Here is a 23,206-nt window from a genome sequence, read left to right as displayed (position 1 = left end):
GGCCACAGTGTGTTGAGTCACACGTGGTTCCGCCTGTGCGGTGTGTTCAAGGGGTTCTGGTTTCCTCTTGTTCGCATTCAGGTGGAGTTGACTGCGCCCCCCCTTCACTAGGAAGGATGGGGTGACAGGGCTCCCCGCACCCCTTGATGTGGGCTTACGGGTCCTCAGGGGGTACATCTGTCGGGTCTCGCGTCCGCTCTAACCCATATCTCAATAGGCTAGAGCGGGACGCGATAGCCATACAATATATAACGATAGGTTATGTATATAACCTAGTTATATTAGTATTGGCTGAGCGTCCCGCTCTACACGGCCCTGAGTTCCCTTTTGAGGGATCTTTTGCTGGAACGAGATTTGGCGAGGAAGAGTGTTTGGTGACCAGAGTCATGGTTATATAGGCTACGCCTCCATAGGGGCGGGGCCCTCAGGTGGGGTGCATTTAGTTGTTCGTGGGGTACATTAGGTACCATAGGAGATAAGGGGTATCTCAATAGGCTAGAGCGGGACGCTCAGCCAATACTAATATAACTAGGTTATATACATAACCTATCGTTAAACTGGGCACGCTTCTCCTCTGTCAGCCGCTTGGACGAACTGACCACATTATTTGGAATCTAAATGGGTACTGTAATGGGAAATATTAAAGGACAAAACGATGAGGCGTTTTATAAATCATTCTGAGTCATTATTAATAATAGAAAAGTTTATTTCACCGTGGCCACAATGAAAGGACAGTTTACAGACAGATACATCATGTTCACACACTAGCGTCTGGCCATAAACTGACCAGGCGGTCTGGGCAGAACATAGTTTATACACACTTGCAAGACGTAATATTAGAACAGATATGATGATTGAAAGTAAATAAAAATGGTTCCCAGTTACGGGAAGTAATAATAACCTTGCTTTGGCTGGCTGGTAACTTGGAGTCTCTTAAAGAGACACACACACATTACACTCTCTGGTCACACTGAACAAGTCAAGCTGTAAAATGATATCTCAACCCAGATCTATAATGACATGATAATATTTTCCACCACAGTACATTCTCTCCTGATAAAATATTAAAACTGTATAGTATTGGTTCTAGGTCGTATGTTAAAACAGTGTTCGGCCATGGTAAATAGACTATGAAATAGAATATTGAAAGTTGACAGTTATTTAAATATCTTTACTTCCTGAAGCAAATCCCTGCACGTTGGCCCACATTTCAAGTCACAGGAAACCAGTAGATTATCGACGGTATAATAATAATAATACATCGGATTTATATACAGTAGCGCTTTTCCAAATGCTCAAAGATGCTTTAACAGAACAAACAATACAATACAATACAGTTTTAGTAGTGTTATGGTTTGTAACCGACCCCAATCGCACAACACAAGACAGGTATGAGAGTAAGCCAAGAACTGGGCATTTATTGAATACAAACAAAAAAGCGGCACTGTCCCTTTAAGGGAGAACACAAAATATACTGGAACAGGGAAAAAGGGCAATGTGCCTTTAAGAGGCGAGCAAGCTAAGGGGCTAAGGCTAAAGGACAGGGCCAGGGCAAGGGACAGGGCAGGAACAGGGGCACTGGAGAGGGGAACAGGAACAGAGGCCCGCGGGGGCGGGCTGGAGACAGGGACAGAGAAAACAGGGTTAAGGCCTTGGACAGGGCGAGGGACAGGGGCACTGGAGAGGGGAACCGGGAAGGGGCTAGCAGAGGGAAAGGGTAGCTGCCAGGGCACTGATAGCTACAGGGCCTATGCTAGCTGTACTGCTACATTAACATAGAGGCTGCGCTAGCTGCCGGAGCTAGGCTAGCAGACAGGGCTGGAACAGGGGCACTGGAGAGGGGAACAGGGAAGGGGCTAGCAGAGGGAAAGGGTAGCTGCCAGGGCACTGATAGCTACAGGGCCTATGCTAGCTGTACTGCTACATTAACATAGAGGCTGCGCTAGCTGCCGGAGCTAGGCTAGCAGACAGGGCTGGAACAGGGGCACTGGAGAGGGGAACAGGGAAGGGGCTAGCAGAGGGAAAGGGTAGCTGCCAGGGCACTGATAGCTACAGGGCCTATGCTAGCTGTACTGCTACATTAACATAGAGGCTGCGCTAGCTGCCGGAGCTAGGCTAGCAGACAGGGCTGGAACAGGGGCACTGGAGAGGGGAACAGGGAAGGGGCTAGCAGAGGGAAAGGGTAGCTGCCAGGGCACTGATAGCTACAGGGCCTATGCTAGCTGTACTGCTACATTAACATAGAGGCTGCGCTAGCTGCCGGAGCTAGGCTGGCAGACAGGGCTGGACCAGCATGAGAGAACAAGCTAGCTGGAAGGACAGTCCTAGCTGTGGGGAACTGACCTTGCTAGCTGAAGGGGCAGTCCTAGCAGTGGGGAAAACTGACCTTGCTAGCTGAAGGGGCAGTCCTAGCAGTGGGAGAAAACTGACCTTGCTAGCTGAAGGGGCAGTCCTAGCAGTGGGAGAAAACTGACCTTGCTAGCTGAAGGGGCAGTCCTAGCAGTGGGGAAACTGACCTTGCTAGCTGAAGGGGCAGTCCTAGCAGTGGGGAAAACTGACCTTGCTAGCTGAAGGGGCAGTCCTAGCAGTGGGAGAAAACTGACCTTGCTAGCTGAAGGGGCAGTCCTAGCAGTGGGAGAAAACTGACCTTGCTAGCTGAAGGGGCAGTCCTAGCAGTGGGGAAACTGACCTTGCTAGCTGAAGGGGCAGTCCTAGCAGTGGGAGAAAACTGACCTTGCTAGCTGAAGGGGCAGTCCTAGCAGTGGGAGAAAACTGACCTTGCTAGCTGAAGGGGCAGTCCTAGCAGTGGGGAAACTGACCTTGCTAGCTGAAGGGGCAGTCCTAGCAGTGGGAGAAAACTGACCTTGCTAGCTGAAGGGGCAGTCCTAGCAGTGGGGAAAACTACACAAAAAGTGGAGGCCATGCAGAGGGACTGGGTTAGCTGCCTGGGCATGGCTAGCTACAGGGCCTATGCTAGCTGCAAGGGCTGCATTAACATAGAGGCTGTGCTAGCAGCCGGGGCTAAGCTAGAAGACTGGGGCCATGCTGGTAGTAGAGGCCTAGCAAGCTGCAGGGGAGCTAACGAGGCTAACAGGGAAGCTAACAGGGGAGTCAACAGGCTAACAGGGGAGCTAACAGGGAAGCTAACAGGGGAGTCAACAGGGGAACTAACAAGGCTAACAGGGGAGCTAACAGGGGAGACTAACAGGCTAACAGGGGAGCTAACAGGGAAGCTAAACAGGGGAGTCAACAGGGGAACTAACAAGGGCTAACAGGGGAGCTAACAGGGGAGACTAACAGGCTAACAGGGGAGCTAACAGGGAAGCTAACAGGGGAGCTAACAAAGAAGCCAAACAGGGGAGACTAGGGCCAGAGCTGCTTACAGGGATGGAGTAGGAGGGCGCAGGCTAGACGTCTGGAGGAGAGCGCGCCGGCTCGGAGAGACACATCCTCCCGTAGAGAATTAGAGAGCGATGCGCGTCTGGAGTGGAGCGCGTCTGCAGAAGGAGCGCGTCTGATGTAGGAGCGCATCAGCGCGGAGTCTGGAGTGGTGCGCGTCTGCTTGGAGAACGCGCCGGTTCGGAGAGCGCATCTGGCGCGGGGTCTGGAGTGGTGCGCGTCTGCTTAGAGAACGCGCCGGTTCGAATAGCGCATCTGGCGCGGGATCTGGAGTGGTGCGCGTCTGCTTGGAGAACGCGCCGGTTCGGAGAGCGCATCTGGCGCGGGGTCTGGAGTGGTGCGCGTCTGCTTGGAGAACGCGCCGGTTCGGAGAGCGCATCTGGCGCGGGGTCTGGAGTGGTGCGCGTCTGCTTGGAGAACGCGCCGGTTCGGAGAGCGCATCTGGCGCGGGGTCTGGAGTGGAACACTGGAATACCTCCCGTAGAGAATTAGAGAGCGCAGTACTGTGTCCCACTCCAGGCAAACGGCGACAGGTGGCGAAGGCTTGCACCTCGTCTCACGCCGGAGATGGAACAGCATACAGACAGATAGGGAATCTCCCGTAGGAGCTTACAGATAGAGAATCTCCCGTAGGAGTTTGCAGAACGACCCGACCAGGACTGGGGGGGAGATCGAGGTATTTAAAGCCCACTGGAGCGCTAATTAGAACACACATCAGGTGCGTGATGGTAATTGATACTTGACTAGAAGTGTGTGTTCGGCACGGACCAATCAAACACATAATGACAGGTAGTCCAAGGGTGTGGGCTGCTGAAGAGCAGACGAGAGTAAAAGAACGCGAGGGTGGGGGCTGGTGAGGTGAGGAGACAGGGGATTAAGGTCCAGGGAACAGGAATTAAAGGTCCAGGGAAGAGGCGAACCTCACAGTACTCCCCCCTCCACGGGAGCCACCGGGCGACCCAAAAATACAGACAGAGGGGCAGGGGAAATGACAAGGCAACAAACAAAAAATTGGGCCATGCTAGCGGGGAAGCTAGAACTAACAAAGGACAAACTCAACATACACTGTCTGTGCTGGCTGGGGTCGTCGACTGGTCAGGTCGTACTGTTATGGTTTGTAACCGACCCCAATCGCACAACACAAGACAGGTATGAGAGTAAGCCAAGAACTGGGCATTTATTGAATACAAACAAAAAAGCGGCACTGTCCCTTTAAGGGAGAACACAAAATATACTGGAACAGGGAAAAAGGGCAATGTGCCTTTAAGAGGCGAGCAAGCTAAGGGGCTAAGGCTAAAGGACAGGGCCAGGGCAAGGGACAGGGCAGGAACAGGGGCACTGGAGAGGGGAACAGGAACAGAGGCCCGCAGGGGCGGGCTGGAGACAGGGACAGAGAAAACAGGGTTAAGGCCTTGGACAGGGCGAGGGACAGGGGCACTGGAGAGGGGAACCGGGAAGGGGCTAGCAGAGGGAAAGGGTAGCTGCCAGGGCACTGATAGCTACAGGGCCTATGCTAGCTGTACTGCTACATTAACATAGAGGCTGCGCTAGCTGCCGGAGCTAGGCTAGCAGACAGGGCTGGAACAGGGGCACTGGAGAGGGGAACAGGGAAGGGGCTAGCAGAGGGAAAGGGTAGCTGCCAGGGCACTGATAGCTACAGGGCCTATGCTAGCTGTACTGCTACATTAACATAGAGGCTGCGCTAGCTGCCGGAGCTAGGCTAGCAGACAGGGCTGGAACAGGGGCACTGGAGAGGGGAACAGGGAAGGGGCTAGCAGAGGGAAAGGGTAGCTGCCAGGGCACTGATAGCTACAGGGCCTATGCTAGCTGTACTGCTACATTAACATAGAGGCTGCGCTAGCTGCCGGAGCTAGGCTGGCAGACAGGGCTGGACCAGCATGAGAGAACAAGCTAGCTGGAAGGACAGTCCTAGCTGTGGGGAACTGACCTTGCTAGCTGAAGGGGCAGTCCTAGCAGTGGGGAAAACTGACCTTGCTAGCTGAAGGGGCAGTCCTAGCAGTGGGAGAAAACTGACCTTGCTAGCTGAAGGGGCAGTCCTAGCAGTGGGAGAAAACTGACCTTGCTAGCTGAAGGGGCAGTCCTAGCAGTGGGGAAACTGACCTTGCTAGCTGAAGGGGCAGTCCTAGCAGTGGGGAAAACTGACCTTGCTAGCTGAAGGGGCAGTCCTAGCAGTGGGAGAAAACTGACCTTGCTAGCTGAAGGGGCAGTCCTAGCAGTGGGAGAAAACTGACCTTGCTAGCTGAAGGGGCAGTCCTAGCAGTGGGGAAACTGACCTTGCTAGCTGAAGGGGCAGTCCTAGCAGTGGGGAAAACTGACCTTGCTAGCTGAAGGGGCAGTCCTAGCAGTGGGAGAAAACTGACCTTGCTAGCTGAAGGGGCAGTCCTAGCAGTGGGAGAAAACTGACCTTGCTAGCTGAAGGGGCAGTCCTAGCAGTGGGGAAACTGACCTTGCTAGCTGAAGGGGCAGTCCTAGCAGTGGGAGAAAACTGACCTTGCTAGCTGAAGGGGCAGTCCTAGCAGTGGGGAAAACTACACAAAAAGTGGAGGCCATGCAGAGGGACTGGGTTAGCTGCCTGGGCATGGCTAGCTACAGGGCCTATGCTAGCTGCAAGGGCTGCATTAACATAGAGGCTGTGCTAGCAGCCGGGGCTAAGCTAGAAGACTGGGGCCATGCTGGTAGTAGAGGCCTAGCAAGCTGCAGGGGAGCTAACGAGGCTAACAGGGAAGCTAACAGGGGAGTCAACAGGCTAACAGGGGAGCTAACAGGGAAGCTAACAGGGGAGTCAACAGGGGAACTAACAAGGCTAACAGGGGAGCTAACAGGGGAGACTAACAGGCTAACAGGGGAGCTAACAGGGAAGCTAAACAGGGGAGTCAACAGGGGAACTAACAAGGGCTAACAGGGGAGCTAACAGGGGAGACTAACAGGCTAACAGGGGAGCTAACAGGGAAGCTAACAGGGAAGCTAACAGGGGAGCTAACAAAGAAGCCAAACAGGGGAGACTAGGGCCAGAGCTGCTTACAGGGATGGAGTAGGAGGGCGCAGGCTAGACGTCTGGAGGAGAGCGCGCCGGCTCGGAGAGACACATCCTCCCGTAGAGAATTAGAGAGCGATGCGCGTCTGGAGTGGAGCGCGTCTGCAGAAGGAGCGCGTCTGATGTAGGAGCGCATCAGCGCGGAGTCTGGAGTGGTGCGCGTCTGCTTGGAGAACGCGCCGGTTCGGAGAGCGCATCTGGCGCGGGGTCTGGAGTGGTGCGCGTCTGCTTGGAGAACGCGCCGGTTTGAATAGCGCATCTGGCGCGGGATCTGGAGTGGTGCGCGTCTGCTTGGAGAACGCGCCGGTTCGGAGAGCGCATCTGGCGCGGGGTCAGGAGTGGTGCGCGTCTGCTTGGAGGACGCGCCGGTTCGGAGAGCGCATCTGGCGCGGGGTCTGGAGTGGTGCGCGTCTGCTTGGAGAACGCGCCGGTTCGGAGAGCGCATCTGGCGCGGGGTCTGGAATGGTGCGCGTCTGCTTGGAGAACGCGCCGGTTCGGAGAGCGCATCTGGCGCGGGGTCTGGAGTGGAACACTGGAATACCTCCCGTAGAGAATTAGAGAGCGCAGTACTGTGTCCCACTCCAGGCAAACGGCGACAGGTGGCGAAGGCTTGCACCTCGTCTCACGCCGGAGATGGAACAGCATACAGACAGATAGGGAATCTCCCGTAGGAGCTTACAGATAGAGAATCTCCCGTAGGAGTTTGCAGAACGACCCGACCAGGACTGGGGGGGAGATCGAGGTATTTAAAGCCCACTGGAGCGCTAATTAGAACACACATCAGGTGCGTGATGGTAATTGATACTTGACTAGAAGTGTGTGTTCGGCACGGACCAATCAAACACATAATGACAGGTAGTCCAAGGGTGTGGGCTGCTGAAGAGCAGACGAGAGTAAAAGAACGCAAGGGTGGGGGCTGGTGAGGTGAGGAGACAGGGGATTAAGGTCCAGGGAACAGGAATTAAAGGTCCAGGGAAGAGGCGAACCTCACAGTACTCCCCCCTCCACGGGAGCCACCGGGCGACCCAAAAATACAGACAGAGGGGCAGGGGAAATGACAAGGCAACAAACAAAAAATTGGGCCATGCTAGCGGGGAAGCTAGAACTAACAAAGGACAAACTCAACATACACTGTCTGTGCTGGCTGGGGTCGTCGACTGGTCAGGTCGTACTGTTATGGTTTGTAACCGACCCCAATCGCACAACACAAGACAGGTATGAGAGTAAGCCAAGAACTGGGCATTTATTGAATACAAACAAAAAAGCGGCACTGTCCCTTTAAGGGAGAACACAAAATATACTGGAACAGGGAAAAAGGGCAATGTGCCTTTAAGAGGCGAGCAAGCTAAGGGGCTAAGGCTAAAGGACAGGGCCAGGGCAAGGGACAGGGCAGGAACAGGGGCACTGGAGAGGGGAACAGGAACAGAGGCCCGCAGGGGCGGGCTGGAGACAGGGACAGAGAAAACAGGGTTAAGGCCTTGGACAGGGCGAGGGACAGGGGCACTGGAGAGGGGAACCGGGAAGGGGCTAGCAGAGGGAAAGGGTAGCTGCCAGGGCACTGATAGCTACAGGGCCTATGCTAGCTGTACTGCTACATTAACATAGAGGCTGCGCTAGCTGCCGGAGCTAGGCTAGCAGACAGGGCTGGAACAGGGGCACTGGAGAGGGGAACAGGGAAGGGGCTAGCAGAGGGAAAGGGTAGCTGCCAGGGCACTGATAGCTACAGGGCCTATGCTAGCTGTACTGCTACATTAACATAGAGGCTGCGCTAGCTGCCGGAGCTAGGCTAGCAGACAGGGCTGGAACAGGGGCACTGGAGAGGGGAACAGGGAAGGGGCTAGCAGAGGGAAAGGGTAGCTGCCAGGGCACTGATAGCTACAGGGCCTATGCTAGCTGTACTGCTACATTAACATAGAGGCTGCGCTAGCTGCCGGAGCTAGGCTGGCAGACAGGGCTGGACCAGCATGAGAGAACAAGCTAGCTGGAAGGGCAGTCCTAGCAGTGGGGAAAACTGACCTTGCTAGCTGAAGGGGCAGTCCTAGCAGTGGGGAAAACTGACCTTGCTAGCTGAAGGGGCAGTCCTAGCAGTGGGAGAAAACTGACCTTGCTAGCTGAAGGGGCAGTCCTAGCAGTGGGAGAAAACTGACCTTGCTAGCTGAAGGGGCAGTCCTAGCAGTGGGGAAACTGACCTTGCTAGCTGAAGGGGCAGTCCTAGCAGTGGGGAAAACTGACCTTGCTAGCTGAAGGGGCAGTCCTAGCAGTGGGAGAAAACTGACCTTGCTAGCTGAAGGGGCAGTCCTAGCAGTGGGAGAAAACTGACCTTGCTAGCTGAAGGGGCAGTCCTAGCAGTGGGGAAACTGACCTTGCTAGCTGAAGGGGCAGTCCTAGCAGTGGGAGAAAACTGACCTTGCTAGCTGAAGGGGCAGTCCTAGCAGTGGGAGAAAACTGACCTTGCTAGCTGAAGGGGCAGTCCTAGCAGTGGGGAAACTGACCTTGCTAGCTGAAGGGGCAGTCCTAGCAGTGGGAGAAAACTGACCTTGCTAGCTGAAGGGGCAGTCCTAGCAGTGGGGAAAACTACACAAAAAGTGGAGGCCATGCAGAGGGACTGGGTTAGCTGCCTGGGCATGGCTAGCTACAGGGCCTATGCTAGCTGCAAGGGCTGCATTAACATAGAGGCTGTGCTAGCAGCCGGGGCTAAGCTAGAAGACTGGGGCCATGCTGGTAGTAGAGGCCTAGCAAGCTGCAGGGGAGCTAACGAGGCTAACAGGGAAGCTAACAGGGGAGTCAACAGGCTAACAGGGGAGCTAACAGGGAAGCTAACAGGGGAGTCAACAGGGGAACTAACAAGGCTAACAGGGGAGCTAACAGGGGAGACTAACAGGCTAACAGGGGAGCTAACAGGGAAGCTAAACAGGGGAGTCAACAGGGGAACTAACAAGGGCTAACAGGGGAGCTAACAGGGGAGACTAACAGGCTAACAGGGGAGCTAACAGGGAAGCTAACAGGGGAGCTAACAAAGAAGCCAAACAGGGGAGACTAGGGCCAGAGCTGCTTACAGGGATGGAGTAGGAGGGCGCAGGCTAGACGTCTGGAGGAGAGCGCGCCGGCTCGGAGAGACACATCCTCCCGTAGAGAATTAGAGAACGATGCGCGTCTGGAGTGGAGCGCGTCTGCAGAAGGAGCGCGTCTGCTGTAGGAGCGCATCAGCGCGGAGTCTGGAGTGGTGCGCGTCTGCTTGGAGAACGTGCCGGTTCGGAGAGCGCATCTGGCGCGGGGTCTGGAGTGGTGCGCGTCTGCTTGGAGAGCGCGCCGGTTCGGAGAGCGCATCTGGCGCGGGATCTGGAGTGGTGCGCGTCTGCTTGGAGAACGCGCCGGTTCGGAGAGCGCATCTGGCGCGGGGTCAGGAGTGGTGCGCGTCTGCTTGGAGAACGCGCCGGTTCGGAGAGCGCATCTGGCGCGGGGTCTGGAGTGGTGCGCGTCTGCTTGGAGAACGCGCCGGTTCGGAGAGCGCATCTGGCGCGGGGTCTGGAGTGGTGCGCGTCTGCTTGGAGAACGCGCCGGTTCGGAGAGCGCATCTGGCGCGGGGTCTGGAGTGGAACACTGGAATACCTCCCGTAGAGAATTAGAGAGCGCAGTACTGTGTCCCACTCCAGGCAAACGGCGACAGGTGGCGAAGGCTTGCACCTCGTCTCACGCCGGAGATGGAACAGCATACAGACAGATAGGGAATCTCCCGTAGGAGCTTACAGATAGAGAATCTCCCGTAGGAGTTTGCAGAACGACCCGACCAGGACTGGGGGGGAGATTGAGGTATTTAAAGCCCACTGGAGCGCTAATTAGAACACACATCAGGTGCGTGATGGTAATTGATACTTGACTAGAAGTGTGTGTTCGGCACGGACCAATCAAACACATAATGACAGGTAGTCCAAGGGTGTGGGCTGCTGAAGAGCAGACGAGAGTAAAAGAACGCGAGGGTGGGGGCTGGTGAGGTGAGGAGACAGGGGATTAAGGTCCAGGGAACAGGAATTAAAGGTCCAGGGAAGAGGCGAACCTCACAAGTAGAGATAAATAAAAAGGTGAAAGGGGAAGGAATGCATGGGTTGAAAGCAAGGGTGAGTGAAAGAGTGTCTGCATGAAGTATAAAATGAGATTAGATAAGATAAGATATTCCTTTATTGGTCCCCTTGGGGAAATGCACGCATCATAGCACCATGGGGGAGTGGAGGTACAGGTATGTGGAAGACATGGTACAGGTCATAGAATTATCGTACAGTGGAGAAGTAAAAATAAAAATAGAATAAAAAGACAGTGTAAACAATATAACAATATAATTAACTCTGGACATGCGCATATGGGCAACAAGGTGCAAGATGAGGGTATGTCTGCCCTCTCAGTTATATTTGCATATAGTATAGTAATATAAGGAGCAAAATCAAGCCGACCCACATCCGTTTTTATGAACAAGCACTTTTCATGAACAAGCATTGCAGCTTACAGAGGTGCGACTGATGTGGCTTGAAAATGTATTTTTTTCCGCTGATACAGCTAGTTTGCCTTCAGGCCGGCAGGGGAGACGTGCCGACAGCAGAGCAGTCTGAGATCAAGAGGCTGAGAAGATGTTCACGGTGGTCCTGGCTCTTCTCCTGGGAGACGGTAAATTCACAGTTTCAGCGCAATCTTTACCTTGATAGTTATTCTCTCCATTAGAACTGAACGCTTCAAACGACATAACTCCATTTCAAGTTTGGAGTTAAGTTAACTGAGATATGTTTTTAAATCTTGAGATGGTTAAGTTGGAGTGTTGTGTTCATTCATAGTTAAAGACCGTGGAGGTTGAGTACTTTATTATCTACATTTACATTTACATTTACAGTCATTTAGCTGACGCTTTTATCCAAAGCGACTTACAAGTTCTGTACTATCTAAAGATAGTAAGTCAGAGTATGGTAAGTTAGAGTGTTGTGTTTATTCATAGTTAAAGACAGTAGAGGTTGAGTACTTTATTATCTAAAGATGGTAAGTTAGTGTTGTGTTCATTCATAGTTAAAGACAGTAGAGGTTGAGTACTTTATTATCTAAAGATGGTAAGTTAGAGTGTTGTGTTTATTCATAGTTAAAGACAGAAGAGGTTGAATACTTTATTATCTAAAGATGGTAAGTTAGTGTTGTGTTCATTCATAGTTAAAGACAGTAGAGGTTGAGTACTTTATTATCAAAAGATGGTAAGTTAGAGTGTTGTGTTCACTCATAGCCTCTTAACATGCAAGGGCCCACACCTTTTTAGGACGATTTGCCCACCGGCACTTTGGCGACCACTAGTGGCTCGGGTGTGCATATTTTGTAATACAATATATATATCGAATTGAATGCTTATTTGTTGCCTGTCGATAGCGACAAAATCCGACAAAATCCGTTCAGCGGTTCTCGAGTTACATGCCGGTATTTGAGGCTTGTGCAAAGTACACGGTATTGTGCAAAATACCACTCCCGACTCTTGGGGCTCTAGTTCCGTCAATCATTTGGCGATCTTGAAAATGATTGTGGAGGGTTGTAGCCAATGAGTGTGGCTTTCCAATGATACCCCATCTGGGGATGTATGATCTAAGATCTAGGTGAAAAACTAACGAGCAAAAACAGGAAGAGACAAATAGCAGAATTAATTGAAGTCTATGAGAAAACTGAGTTTTTCTTTTGTACACAGTTTACCAAAATCACTCCTAATCACTAATTTCTGAATGGATCTTTATGAAATTTGGACATGTACTACATAAGGCTTCCAGCTATGGCTCTGTCTTTTTTAAGCCATACCACCTTCTGGGGAAATACTACCTCTGGACTACTAACTACTACAGAAAAACTTGAGTAACACGTTTTTCTACAACTCAAGTTCAGACCTATGTTACTCTATTTCATTAGCACTAAAAGTGAATTTTCTTTATGGAACCAGAAACGTCAGAATGTCATCTTTCAAAAGAGACCAGGCTCATGCATGTTCTATAAGTATAAAGTATGTTGTTTTGGTTTGCAAAAAAAGTATGCAGTCCTCAAAAAATACAAAATAAAATGGCCAGGCAGACTCTTTGCAGGTTAAGAGACAGTAGTGGGTGAGTATTTTTTGGTGATTTCAAACAAACAAATTCAAAATGGACTTACATAGATTTTCGTCTGAAGGGTTACATTGTTGTACAGTAGGTTCATTCTAACTCTGAAGTGATTACCTTGCAACCTGTGGTCATTGTATTGTGGTCATTGTATTTGATGAAAGGACTTCGCTGAACCCAGTGGTGGAAAGTAACTAAGTATCTGTACTCAAGTAATGGCACTTACTGTAAGTGCAATTTTGAGTATTTGTATTTTTTGTATTTTCATTTAATTAAGGGAACTTTGTACTTTTACTCCACTACATTTAAAAGTACATTTCTGTATTTGATTACTTTTATCTGAACCCATCGGTTACTCTTTACTTTGAAGAAAAAGATTTTGCATAGTATAAATGTGGCAAAAGTTGATCATGTACCTTCAAATGGTACCACATTTGGACGTAATCAGAGCCAGCATACTGTAACTCAACCACATGCCACTTTAATTTAACCTTTAAAGGTAAACGGATTGAGGATTGAATGCTCCCAAGCACTGGAATACACAAACATCATGTAGAATGCATACTTTTACCTTTGATACTTAAGTACATTCAATATCAAATACCTATACACTTCTACTTCAGTAGACTTTTTAATGGAGGGCATTTACTTTTACCAGAGTACTATTTAATCTGGTTATTTCTACTTTTACTTAAGTAAAGGAAGGCTGTACTTCTTCCACCACTGGCTGAAGCCAAATTAAATGTGGTTCAAATTCACGTTTGTTGAAAGTCTCCTAGGTACGAACATGAGAACTATCGCGAACTATTAGGAATGTCTGACCACTAAGTGTGTCTGACTCTTAACCACCAAAACTACAACGTATGATGCATATCATGCATGTTAGGGTACCATGTGTATACTGCACCTTGTGTATACTGTTTACTTTTACTCTTAATCATAGTATATTCAGATTCAAATTCTTTATTGCCTATACTGTATATCTTTCTACTATTACCCTGCCCGTACCTGTACCTCCCCTCCCCCCTCCCCCATGCTGATATGGCACCCGGATTTCCCCATGGGGATCATTAAAGGAATACCGTTTCGTAATAATAATATCGTATCATATCGTATACCTTATCGTATCTTACTGTACCGTACCATATCGTATCTTATCTTAACTGTTTACAAATCATTCTGTATTTCAGGTACAGCACGCATCCAGGACCATACCAGGCCAAGTTCTCTTCTCTTCGCTAACGTTGGAGAGAGCGTCACTCTGAGGTGCTTCTATTCGTCGGCCACCTCTTACCTCTCGTGGTACAAGCAGGTTGTCGGAGAGAAGCCTGAACAAATCTCACATTACTACAAGCATGTGTCCAACGGTTTTTACGACCAGTTTAGAGATGACTCCCGCTTCTCAGTGGAAACTGCAACAGGGTATTATCATCTGAAGATCTCGAATGCTCGGGAGTCTGACTCGGCTATGTACTACTGTGGAGAAACTCATATTAACATTGTCGAATTTGGCCATGGAACCTTTCTTATTTTCAAAGGTATGAGGCATTTCTTGCTTTCAAAAGTGTTTCTTTATTAACCCCCATGGGGAAATTCAAGTGTCATAGCAGCATGGGGGGTGGGGGGTACAGATAGGATATCGGGTAGTAATAATAATAGAACATAGAAGAACAAAGTGCAAGTAGTAATGATAATAGTGATAACAGTAGTAGTAGTGAACAGTAGTCAGTCGCAGGATTTAATCAGACAATAGCAATAGTGATGATGGTATACATGGTCCAAACCGTAGTAACACACTGTACCAGAGTCAGATAGTCCTAATAGTTCTGAAGTTTACCAGCCGTTAGCTCTCCAGTATGGCCTTTTTATGGATGTCTTGCTTTTGAGTGATTCCCACTCTTCCTACTCTTGTGGAACGCCCAAATATGCAACTACTGTAATAATAATAATAATAATAATAATAATAATTCATTACATTTATATAGCGCTTTTTTCAGACTCAAAGCGCTCCCCACAATGTAGGGTGGAAATTGCCTCCTTCACCACCACTGGTAGCACCCAACCTTGGGCTACGCAGGCTCAATGGCTGCCATACACTGGCACCAGGCACACATCACACTACACAATGGCTGAATGGCTCTGGAGACAGGGATTGATATCAGCCAATTAAGGGGAAGGGATGATTAGGTGGCCTTGATGTCAGAGACCTGATTGGAAATTAAGCCAGGAACGTCGGGGAACCCCCTACTCTTTGCGATAGGCGCCCTGGGTTATTTTTAACGACAGAATTCAGTCATACTGTACCGTGTCTTCACTGTATGCGCCAGATTCCAACAGAAGGTCGTTCCCCGAACAGCCAGCGTCCGAGTCCCTCCAGCCGGGAGACTCTGTGACCCTAAACTGCACGGTACACACCGGGAAGTGCGACGGAGAGCGTGGCATCTACTGGTTCAGACACTCGAGAGAATCTCATCCCGGGATTATTTACACGCACGGAGCCAGCAGCAGGCAGTGTCAGGGGAGCTTAGGGGCTCCTAACCAGAGCTGTGTCTACAGCCTCTCCAAGAGAAACCTCACGTCCTCTGACGCTGGGACGTACTACTGCGCTGTGGCCTCGTGTGGGGAGATACTGTTTGGAAATGGAATGAGGGTTGAAGTCGAGGGTAAGTGGGCAGTTGTTGTTTTTTGCTTTTCTTTTTGTTTTACGCTTATTGTTTATTGTATATTAACATTCCCATTAGCTGTCACCTAGGCAACGGCTATTCTTCCTGGGGTCCACATAGAACAAAACAAACAAACATACATACAGAATAATTAAGTAACAAACACTTTAAAAATCCAAAATGAAAAGAGTCAAACATACACACAAGGACACACAGTTGACGTGTGTGTGTGTGTGTGTGTGTGTGTGTGTGTGTGTGTGTGTGTGTGTGTGTGTGTGTGTGTGTGTGTGTGTGTGTGTGTGTGTGTGTGTGTGTGTGTGTGTGTGTGTGTGTGCGTGCATGTATTTTAAAATGTATGTTGCTGTATTAGAGAGAGGGTTGAATTCATTTATTTGACTAATATAACAGCTTATTTCCTGGTGTTCACAGGACGTCAGAACGGACATCTGGCCCTGCTGTGGTGTCTGGCTGCTGCTCTCGTTCTCTCGTCTGGCCTGAACATCGTCCTGGCTGGTGTCCTTTACAGGACAAGCAGAACATCTGGAGGTATGGGTCACCAACATTCATTTTGGTAACTCGGTTTGATAATGATGATGATTATGATTATTTGATGATGATGCTGATGATGATGATGATGATGATGATGATGATGATGATGATACTGGTTGGCTCAATCTACAGACCGCCAGATCATAGTGGCTTTTATGATACACTTGACGGGTGTTTAGCTGGAGTTGAGGATGTAGACAACATTCTTATTGGAGACTGGAACACGGATATGCAACGGAAAGATGCACCCGTCTTCAAGTCATTCAGTAGGTTTTGTGATCTGCGCGGCCTCAGCCAGCTAATCACCCAACCCACACGTGTATGTGAGTCAACTCAGACTACCATTGACCTCATTCTGACCTCCGTCCAAGTCCAAGATCTCCAATAAAGGGGTTATAGCATGCAGGTTAAGTGATCATTATATGATATTCTGTACCCGCAAAAAGCTAAAACAAAAGGCTGGCTGTCACATCTAGAGACCTCAAAACCTTGAGGCCTTTAACCTTGAACTGGAGAGTCTGGACTGGTCAGATGAACTCAATGGTACACTGGTTGAAGAAACATGGCTTGGTTTCAAAACCAAATTTTCAACAATACTAAACGACATGGCCCCCCTAAGAACCACCAGGGTAAAAAATCGCGCTGAGCCGTGGATGCACTCCGAACTACTGGCCGCTATGAAAACCAGAGAAAAAAAATGCTTGAGTTTCGTAAAAGTCAGTCAAAGCTTACCAAAAGCACGAGCAGTGAACTCCAAGCCCATGTGACTGAACTCAAACTGGAAAGAAACAGACTAAGAAATGATGTAAACTCCATGATCAAAACTGCAAAAAAGAATTTCATCAATGACAAAACTGAGGAAAATAAAAACAAACCACGTGAACTTTGGAAATTACTCAATAATCAACTAGGCTGCAGTAAAAAACTTAAAACCAGATTCTCAAACATAAACGTAAAAACTGACAACACGCTCATCACAGACAAGCTGGATGTAGCCAATTACTTAAAGATTTTCTTCACAAACATAGCCACAACACTGGTAAACAAACTACCCTCCCACTCAGGGCATTATGGGGTAGAACACATAGTAGCTTACTACAAAAACCTAGGGGTCCGCAAGGACGACTTCAAGCTGGAAATGGTAACAACAGATGAGGTACTCAAAAAACTGAGCGCCCTCCAACCTAACAAGGCCACTGGCCATGACAACATCCCCTCCAAATTCCTCAGAGACTCAGCAGCCGCCATCACCCCAGTCATCACACACATAATAAACCTCTCCATAAAACAGGGACACGTCCCCAAGGACTTCAAAATTGCGAGGGTGACCCCTCTGCACAAAAAGGGCAGCAAATTAGACCCAGGCAACTACCGCCCTGTTTCTATTCTTACCTCCATCTCGAAAGTCATGGAAAAAATTGTCTACGAACAGGTCGAAAAGTACCTAGCGGAAGAAAATCTGGCTTCAGAACATCTCACTCCACTGACACATGCCTTCTCTATTTGAACGACCACATCAAACAAGAGGTGGACGCGGGCAAATACTGCGGCATGGTCATGCTGGACCTACAAAAGGCCTTCAACACTGTCAATCACTCCATTCTGATTGACAAGCTAAAAGCAATTGGTTTTGATAGTCTATCAGTGAGCTGGATCCATCCTACCTTGAGGGGAGGGAACAGATGGTGGAGGTAAACGGTACCCTATCCCCCCCCCCTCACAGTGAGCTGTGGTGTTCCACAAGGAAGCATACCAGGACCGCTACTGTTCCTAATTTATGCAAATGACATGTCGTCAGCTTGTGACTGCAACTTGTTCCTGTTTGCGGACGACTCAGCCCTGCTGGTCTCTGACAAGAACAAGTTACAGGTTGAAAAAACCCTCAGCTCGGAACTAGGCAAAATCTGCATATGGCTCGCTGATAACAAACGTATCATTACACATGGGCAAAACAGAGTCCATTCTCTTCGGTTCAAATAACAAACTCAGCAAGACCGACGGCTTCTCAGTTACAGTGGGTGACAATATTGTCACAAGGAAAGATGAAATTACCTACCTGGGTTCCATCCTAGAGGCTAATCTTTCCTGTAACAAAATGGCATCCAATGTAATAAAAAAAGTCAACCAACAAACTCGATTCTTGTACCGGATCTCCTCTCTGGTAAACAAGAATACCCTGAAGACTCTGGCAGGAGCACTCATTCAAGGGTACTACGACTATTAGGGATGGGTACCTTTCACATTTGAACCGATACCGGTACCGGTACCTGTGAATCGATACCGGTACCCAACGGTACCTTTTTTCTGTACTTTAGTCTCAAGAAATTTAATTTATCTACCTCAGTCGTGAAAAAAGAAAATCCAAACTTCAAATAACTACAATTTCGACAGTTTTCGGCTTGCCATTGCTCCGACTGCTTTGTTGTTGAATCAAGTCAAATCCTAGGTAAGCATATATTGTGCGTGTGAACGTTGACATGAAAAGAAAAAAGTTAAAAAAAAATTAAAAAAAACGTAATTTTTATTATTATAATTTTTTTAGTACCGACGTGTTTCGGTTCGGTACCTCAAAAGTACCGAATTCGGTACCCATCCCTAACGACTATGCTTGCACCTCATGGTACCAAAGCACCTCAAAGGCGCTAAAAACTAAATTACAAACATCTCAAAACAAACTGGTCAGACTACTGCTTGACCTTACTCCTAGAACCCACCTCACCCCTGCCCACTTTGACAACCTAGGATGGCTTAGAGTAGATGACAGAGTACAGCAACTTGCAATGGGCCTGGTCTACAAGATACAGTGCACGACCAAGGTACCCATGTACATGTCAAAATACTTCCCAAAGGTCAGTGAATACCACGATCACAACACCAGAGGGAGCTCCACAAATCATGTTAAACCCAGATTCGGCTCAAACAAGGGACAATTGTGTGTATTGAGCTGTACTGTATTGTACCCATTCTGCAATCTGTTAATAAAGTTTTCAATCAATCAATCAATAATGATGATGATGATGATGATGATGATGATGATGATGATTATAATGATGTTGATGTTGATGTTGATGATTCAAGATTCAAGAGTTTTATTTGTCACACACATACATGCAGTGAAATGTAGGTGGCCATGCCCGCCTTGATTGTGCAAAACTACAAATAATAAAATAGAATAATAAATTATGATGATAATGATTATAATGTTGATGACGATTATGTAAATAACTAACCTTACTGTCATGCACTTGTCCTAATATACTAACCTACACTGTAGCACTCAACACTTTGATGAACATTGTTACTCAGCTGATAAAGTTGTACCCTTCCTGATGACTTGTTGTACAGAACTTGTAAGTCGCTTTGGATAAAAGCGTCAGCTAAATTACTAAATGTAAATGTAAATGATAATGATTCTAATGTTGATGATAATGATAATGATGATGATGATGGAGGTGAAGGTAACGATGATGTTGATGACAATGACGATGAAGGTAATGATAATGATGATGAAGGTAGTCATTCATATCCTATTTTCTTATAGTGATGCACCAGGTGAGTGTCGTCACGCACACTTCTGACAATCAGGTAGGCGACTCCATCTGACCCAACTGACACGTACTGTATGGCCCCTCTCTGACTGTACAGTTAAATTAGTTATAGTTATAGTCCTCTTATTGTAGCCCCTCTCTGACTGTACAGTTAAATTAGTTATAGTTATAGTCCTCTTATTGTAGCTCCTCTCTGACTGTACAGTTAAATGAGTTATAGGTATAGTCCTCTTATTGTAGCTCCTCTCTGTCTGTACAGTTAAATGAGTTATAGTTATAGTCCTCTTATTGTAGCCCCTCTCTGACTGTACAGTTAAATGAGTTATACTGTAGGTATAGTCCTCTTATTGTAGCCCCTCTCTGTCTGTACAGTTAAATTAGTTATAGGTATAGTCCTCTTATTGTAGCCCCTCTCTGTCTGTACAGTTAAATTAGTTATAGGTATAGTCCTCTTATTGTAGCCCCTCTCTGTCTGTACAGTTAAATTAGTTATAGGTATAGTCCTCTTATTGTAGCTCCTCTCTGCCTGTACAGTTAAATTAGGTATAGTCCTCTTATTGTAGCCCCTCTCTGCCTGTACAGTTAAATTAGTTATAGGTATAGTCCTGTAGCCCATGTACAGTTAAATGATCAGTACGGTGCTGGGAAAGATGTAGCATCTTATCAAAAGAATCCATCATGTGTGTCTGAACGTAATCAAGGGGAAAAGAGACCAGGAGATCATTTTTGGATATGCTTCTTTTACTGTATATAATGATATGCTTCATCACTATGACTATCATATTTATTTTAAATTGGTAAACAAAGCAAAACATTTAAAATAAAAAGTAGTAGTGATGTTCAGGAAAATGGTTGGAGGTCAAATACTTGCTGATTAGTAAACAGGCTAAAACTCCTCGTTTAAATACTTGCTGATTAGTAAACAGGCTAAAACTCCTAATTTAAATACTTGCTGATTAGTAAACAGGCTATAACTCCTCATTTAAATACTTGGTGATTAGTAAACAGGCTAAAACTCCTAATTTAAACTGGAAAATTTGTATTCTCTATTCCTCAACTCTCTGTTCCTCACAGGAGGAAGATGTGGACAGGTTGCAGTATGTGACTCTGAACTTCAGAGGGGAGAATGTGGCCAGGAGACAGAGAAGCACAAGGGAGAACGAGACCATCTACTCTGGGCTAAGACGTCAATACGTGGACTAATCTCACATTGAGACCATCTACCCTGGACTAAGACATCAATACGTGGACTAATCTCACATTGAGACCATCTACTCTGGGTTAAGATGAAAAAATGTGGACTAGTCTCACATTGAGACCATCTACCCTAGGCTACGATGACAAAATGTGGACTAATCTCACATTGAGACCATCAACCCTAGGCAACGATGACAAAATGTGGACTAATCTCACATTGAGACCAGGCTACTCTGGGCTAAAATGACAAAATGTGGACTAGTCTCACATTGAGACCATCTACTCTGGGCTAAGATGACAAAATGTGGACTAGTCTCGCATTACCCCAGACCTTCTCAGCCAACTGGACTAGAGGAGAAAAAAAACGTCTAGATTGTTTTACATTTCTACAACCAATCACTGTCATCATGGATGAAACTAATGAGGCATTCCATTCAAAGTCAACGGTTGTAAATTCCCAGTTGGTGAGCGGTGTATTGTGACTTCAGTGGGTCATGGATCCAGTTTGTAAAAATCCAGGAAGAAACATGGACATCCACAAGAGTAGACACTGATGTTTGTGTGGCTGATTTCTGAGCATACGATATACAGTCATCGAATGACCTCATAGTTACATTTATGTTAACCAACATTTGGGGAAATTAGCTTATCGTATTCTCCAGAGAGAGACAAGAAGATAATAACTAATAATAGATAGATACCAGTTTTCTCTCTGTGCGTTCAGTAGAAAGCTAGCTGGCTGCACGTTAGCCTAGCTTAGCACAATGAATGGAAGCAGACAGTGCCGGTTAGCCTAGGCATTGTCCAATTAACACCTCTCCCGAAGGCTAACCGGCACTGTCCGCTTCCATTCGTTGTGCAAAGCTAGGCTAACGTGCAGCCAGCTAGCTTTCTACTGAACGCACAGAGAGGACACTGGTATCTATCTTCTTGTCTCTGGAGAAGACGGTAAGCTCATTTCCCAAAATATTGGTGTGTTCCTTTAAGAATCAAGCTTGAACAAGTAGGTATTCTGTTTACAGTTTACCAATGTGTGCCGCCAAGGTGTCAGATCTGAGAAAGTTAAAATACTTGGAGTTATGTTCCATTGCATTTTTTGTAGTAGGAAGTGGGAATTTTCCCACTTTCCAACATGTCTGTAACATAATGTCAAGGGGTTGGGGACCATGTCCATGTAAAATAGGGGTAGTTAAGGGGAGGAGGATTCTGACTGAGGTGGGAGAGTTCTGCTCACGTGCAACATCCTGTTAGCCAGACTACACGTGCAACATCCTGTTAGCCAGACTGACTACACGTACAACATCCTGTTAGCCAAGACTACACATGCAACATCCTGTTAGCCAGACTACATGTGCAACATCCTGTTAGCCAGACTACTGTACACGTGGACTGAACTGTTGCCCTTTGTCTTCTTGTGTCATTTCTGTTTTTCAGTTTCAATAAATGTAATTATCCTCTCTATTATTAATTGATCATTTCCCCATGATTTTAATGTGTATAGCCTACATTAAATAAAAAAAAAGGTTTTCTAGGTACAGAATAGCAAGCGCAAATTTGCGATAGCTGTGACCTTAGATTCAATTTGCAATTTGCAAAGTGCAAAGGAGCAGCAAAGTGCATACGCTAAGCTAATGTATGTACAGTATTATTATATACAGTAGTATGAATACACTATGGTAATAAACAAGTCTAGCCAGTGGTTGAACTAATATGAATAGGTATCTAATCTATGAATATTAGGTCTGACCCCGATTAGACGAATAGTCAACTAATCGATCGAAAGGAGCCGTAGTCGACTGCCAACCTCTTAGTCGAATGAAAAACGTGGCTGACGCTAATGGCGCGCATAGCAGCAAGGCTATCTGCCTAAGAAAATGGACACAAAGGCACTGAAAGAGGATTTCACCCATCTAATGAACACACTAGACTAGACAAATATCAAGATGTATCCATCAGTCAGTGGACCAATTGCATGCTTTTTGCAGAGGACAAGAAGCCTTCAGTCGACTCCTTCAGACATTAAGCACCCCCCACAGCCCAAATGGAATGATAAAAAAAAATAAGACTATCAACAAATTTCGGCCAATCAAAGTCGACTATCCAAATCCTTAGTCGGGGACAGCCCTAATAAATATATATATATAAAAACTAAAAGGAGAATACCTTCAAGAGAAAGAAGGGACCGCACACTCCTCAGGACTGGTTTTTGCTTTTTTATTGCACAACGCGTTTCGATATCTGCTTCCTCAGGACTGGTTTTAGCTTTTTTATTGCACAATGCGTTTCGATATCTGCTTCCTCAGGACTGGTTTTAGCTTTTTTATTGCACAATGCGTTTCGCTATCTGCTTCCTCAGGACGCGTTGTGCAATAAAAAAAGCTAAAACCAGTCCTGAGGAGTGTGCGGTCCCTTCTTTCTCTTGAAGGTATTCTCCTTTTAGTTTTTATATATCTCTCTTGCGCTGACCTGCACCTCCAGTCGGGGTCCAACCAGATGTGCACAAGTCTTATTTAGTTTAAATATATATATATACGTATATATATATTTTTTTTCATGTTCTGTAAAACATCTGTGTGTTTGAAGTCGTCGGGTTCGTTGCAATTTCCGCTCGACTCTCGTTTCGCAGAAATGTCAGCCCACTGCAGAGAACACTGACCCACACATCACACCTCTTGTTGAGCAGGAAACCAC

The 23,206-nt window shown here is 47.3% G+C and overlaps 1 protein-coding gene across 1 annotated transcript; it reads left to right on the top strand.

Annotated features, from left to right (window-relative positions):
* Positions 1-11,056: 11,056 nt before the first annotated feature.
* On the top strand, positions 11,057-20,521 carry LOC311245101 (uncharacterized protein; the record flags this gene model as incomplete). The annotated part of the gene is made up of 6 exons (XM_084334883.1): positions 11,057-11,110; positions 13,749-14,096; positions 14,886-15,221; positions 15,651-15,767; positions 19,312-19,355; positions 20,393-20,521. Exons 1-6 carry the CDS (start codon positions 11,074-11,076, stop codon positions 20,519-20,521), a joined length of 1,011 nt encoding a protein of 336 aa, XP_084191009.1. The 5' UTR covers positions 11,057-11,073.
* Between the last annotated feature and the right edge of the window lie 2,685 nt (positions 20,522-23,206).

The sequence above is a fragment of the Notolepis coatsorum genome (assembly GCF_963971535.1).
Source record: "Notolepis coatsorum genome assembly, chromosome: 1".
In the NCBI taxonomy this organism is placed as follows: Eukaryota; Metazoa; Chordata; class Actinopteri; order Aulopiformes; family Paralepididae; genus Notolepis; species Notolepis coatsorum.
Note: the sequence above shows the minus strand (reverse complement) of the source record. Positions and strands in the feature narration are given on the sequence as shown.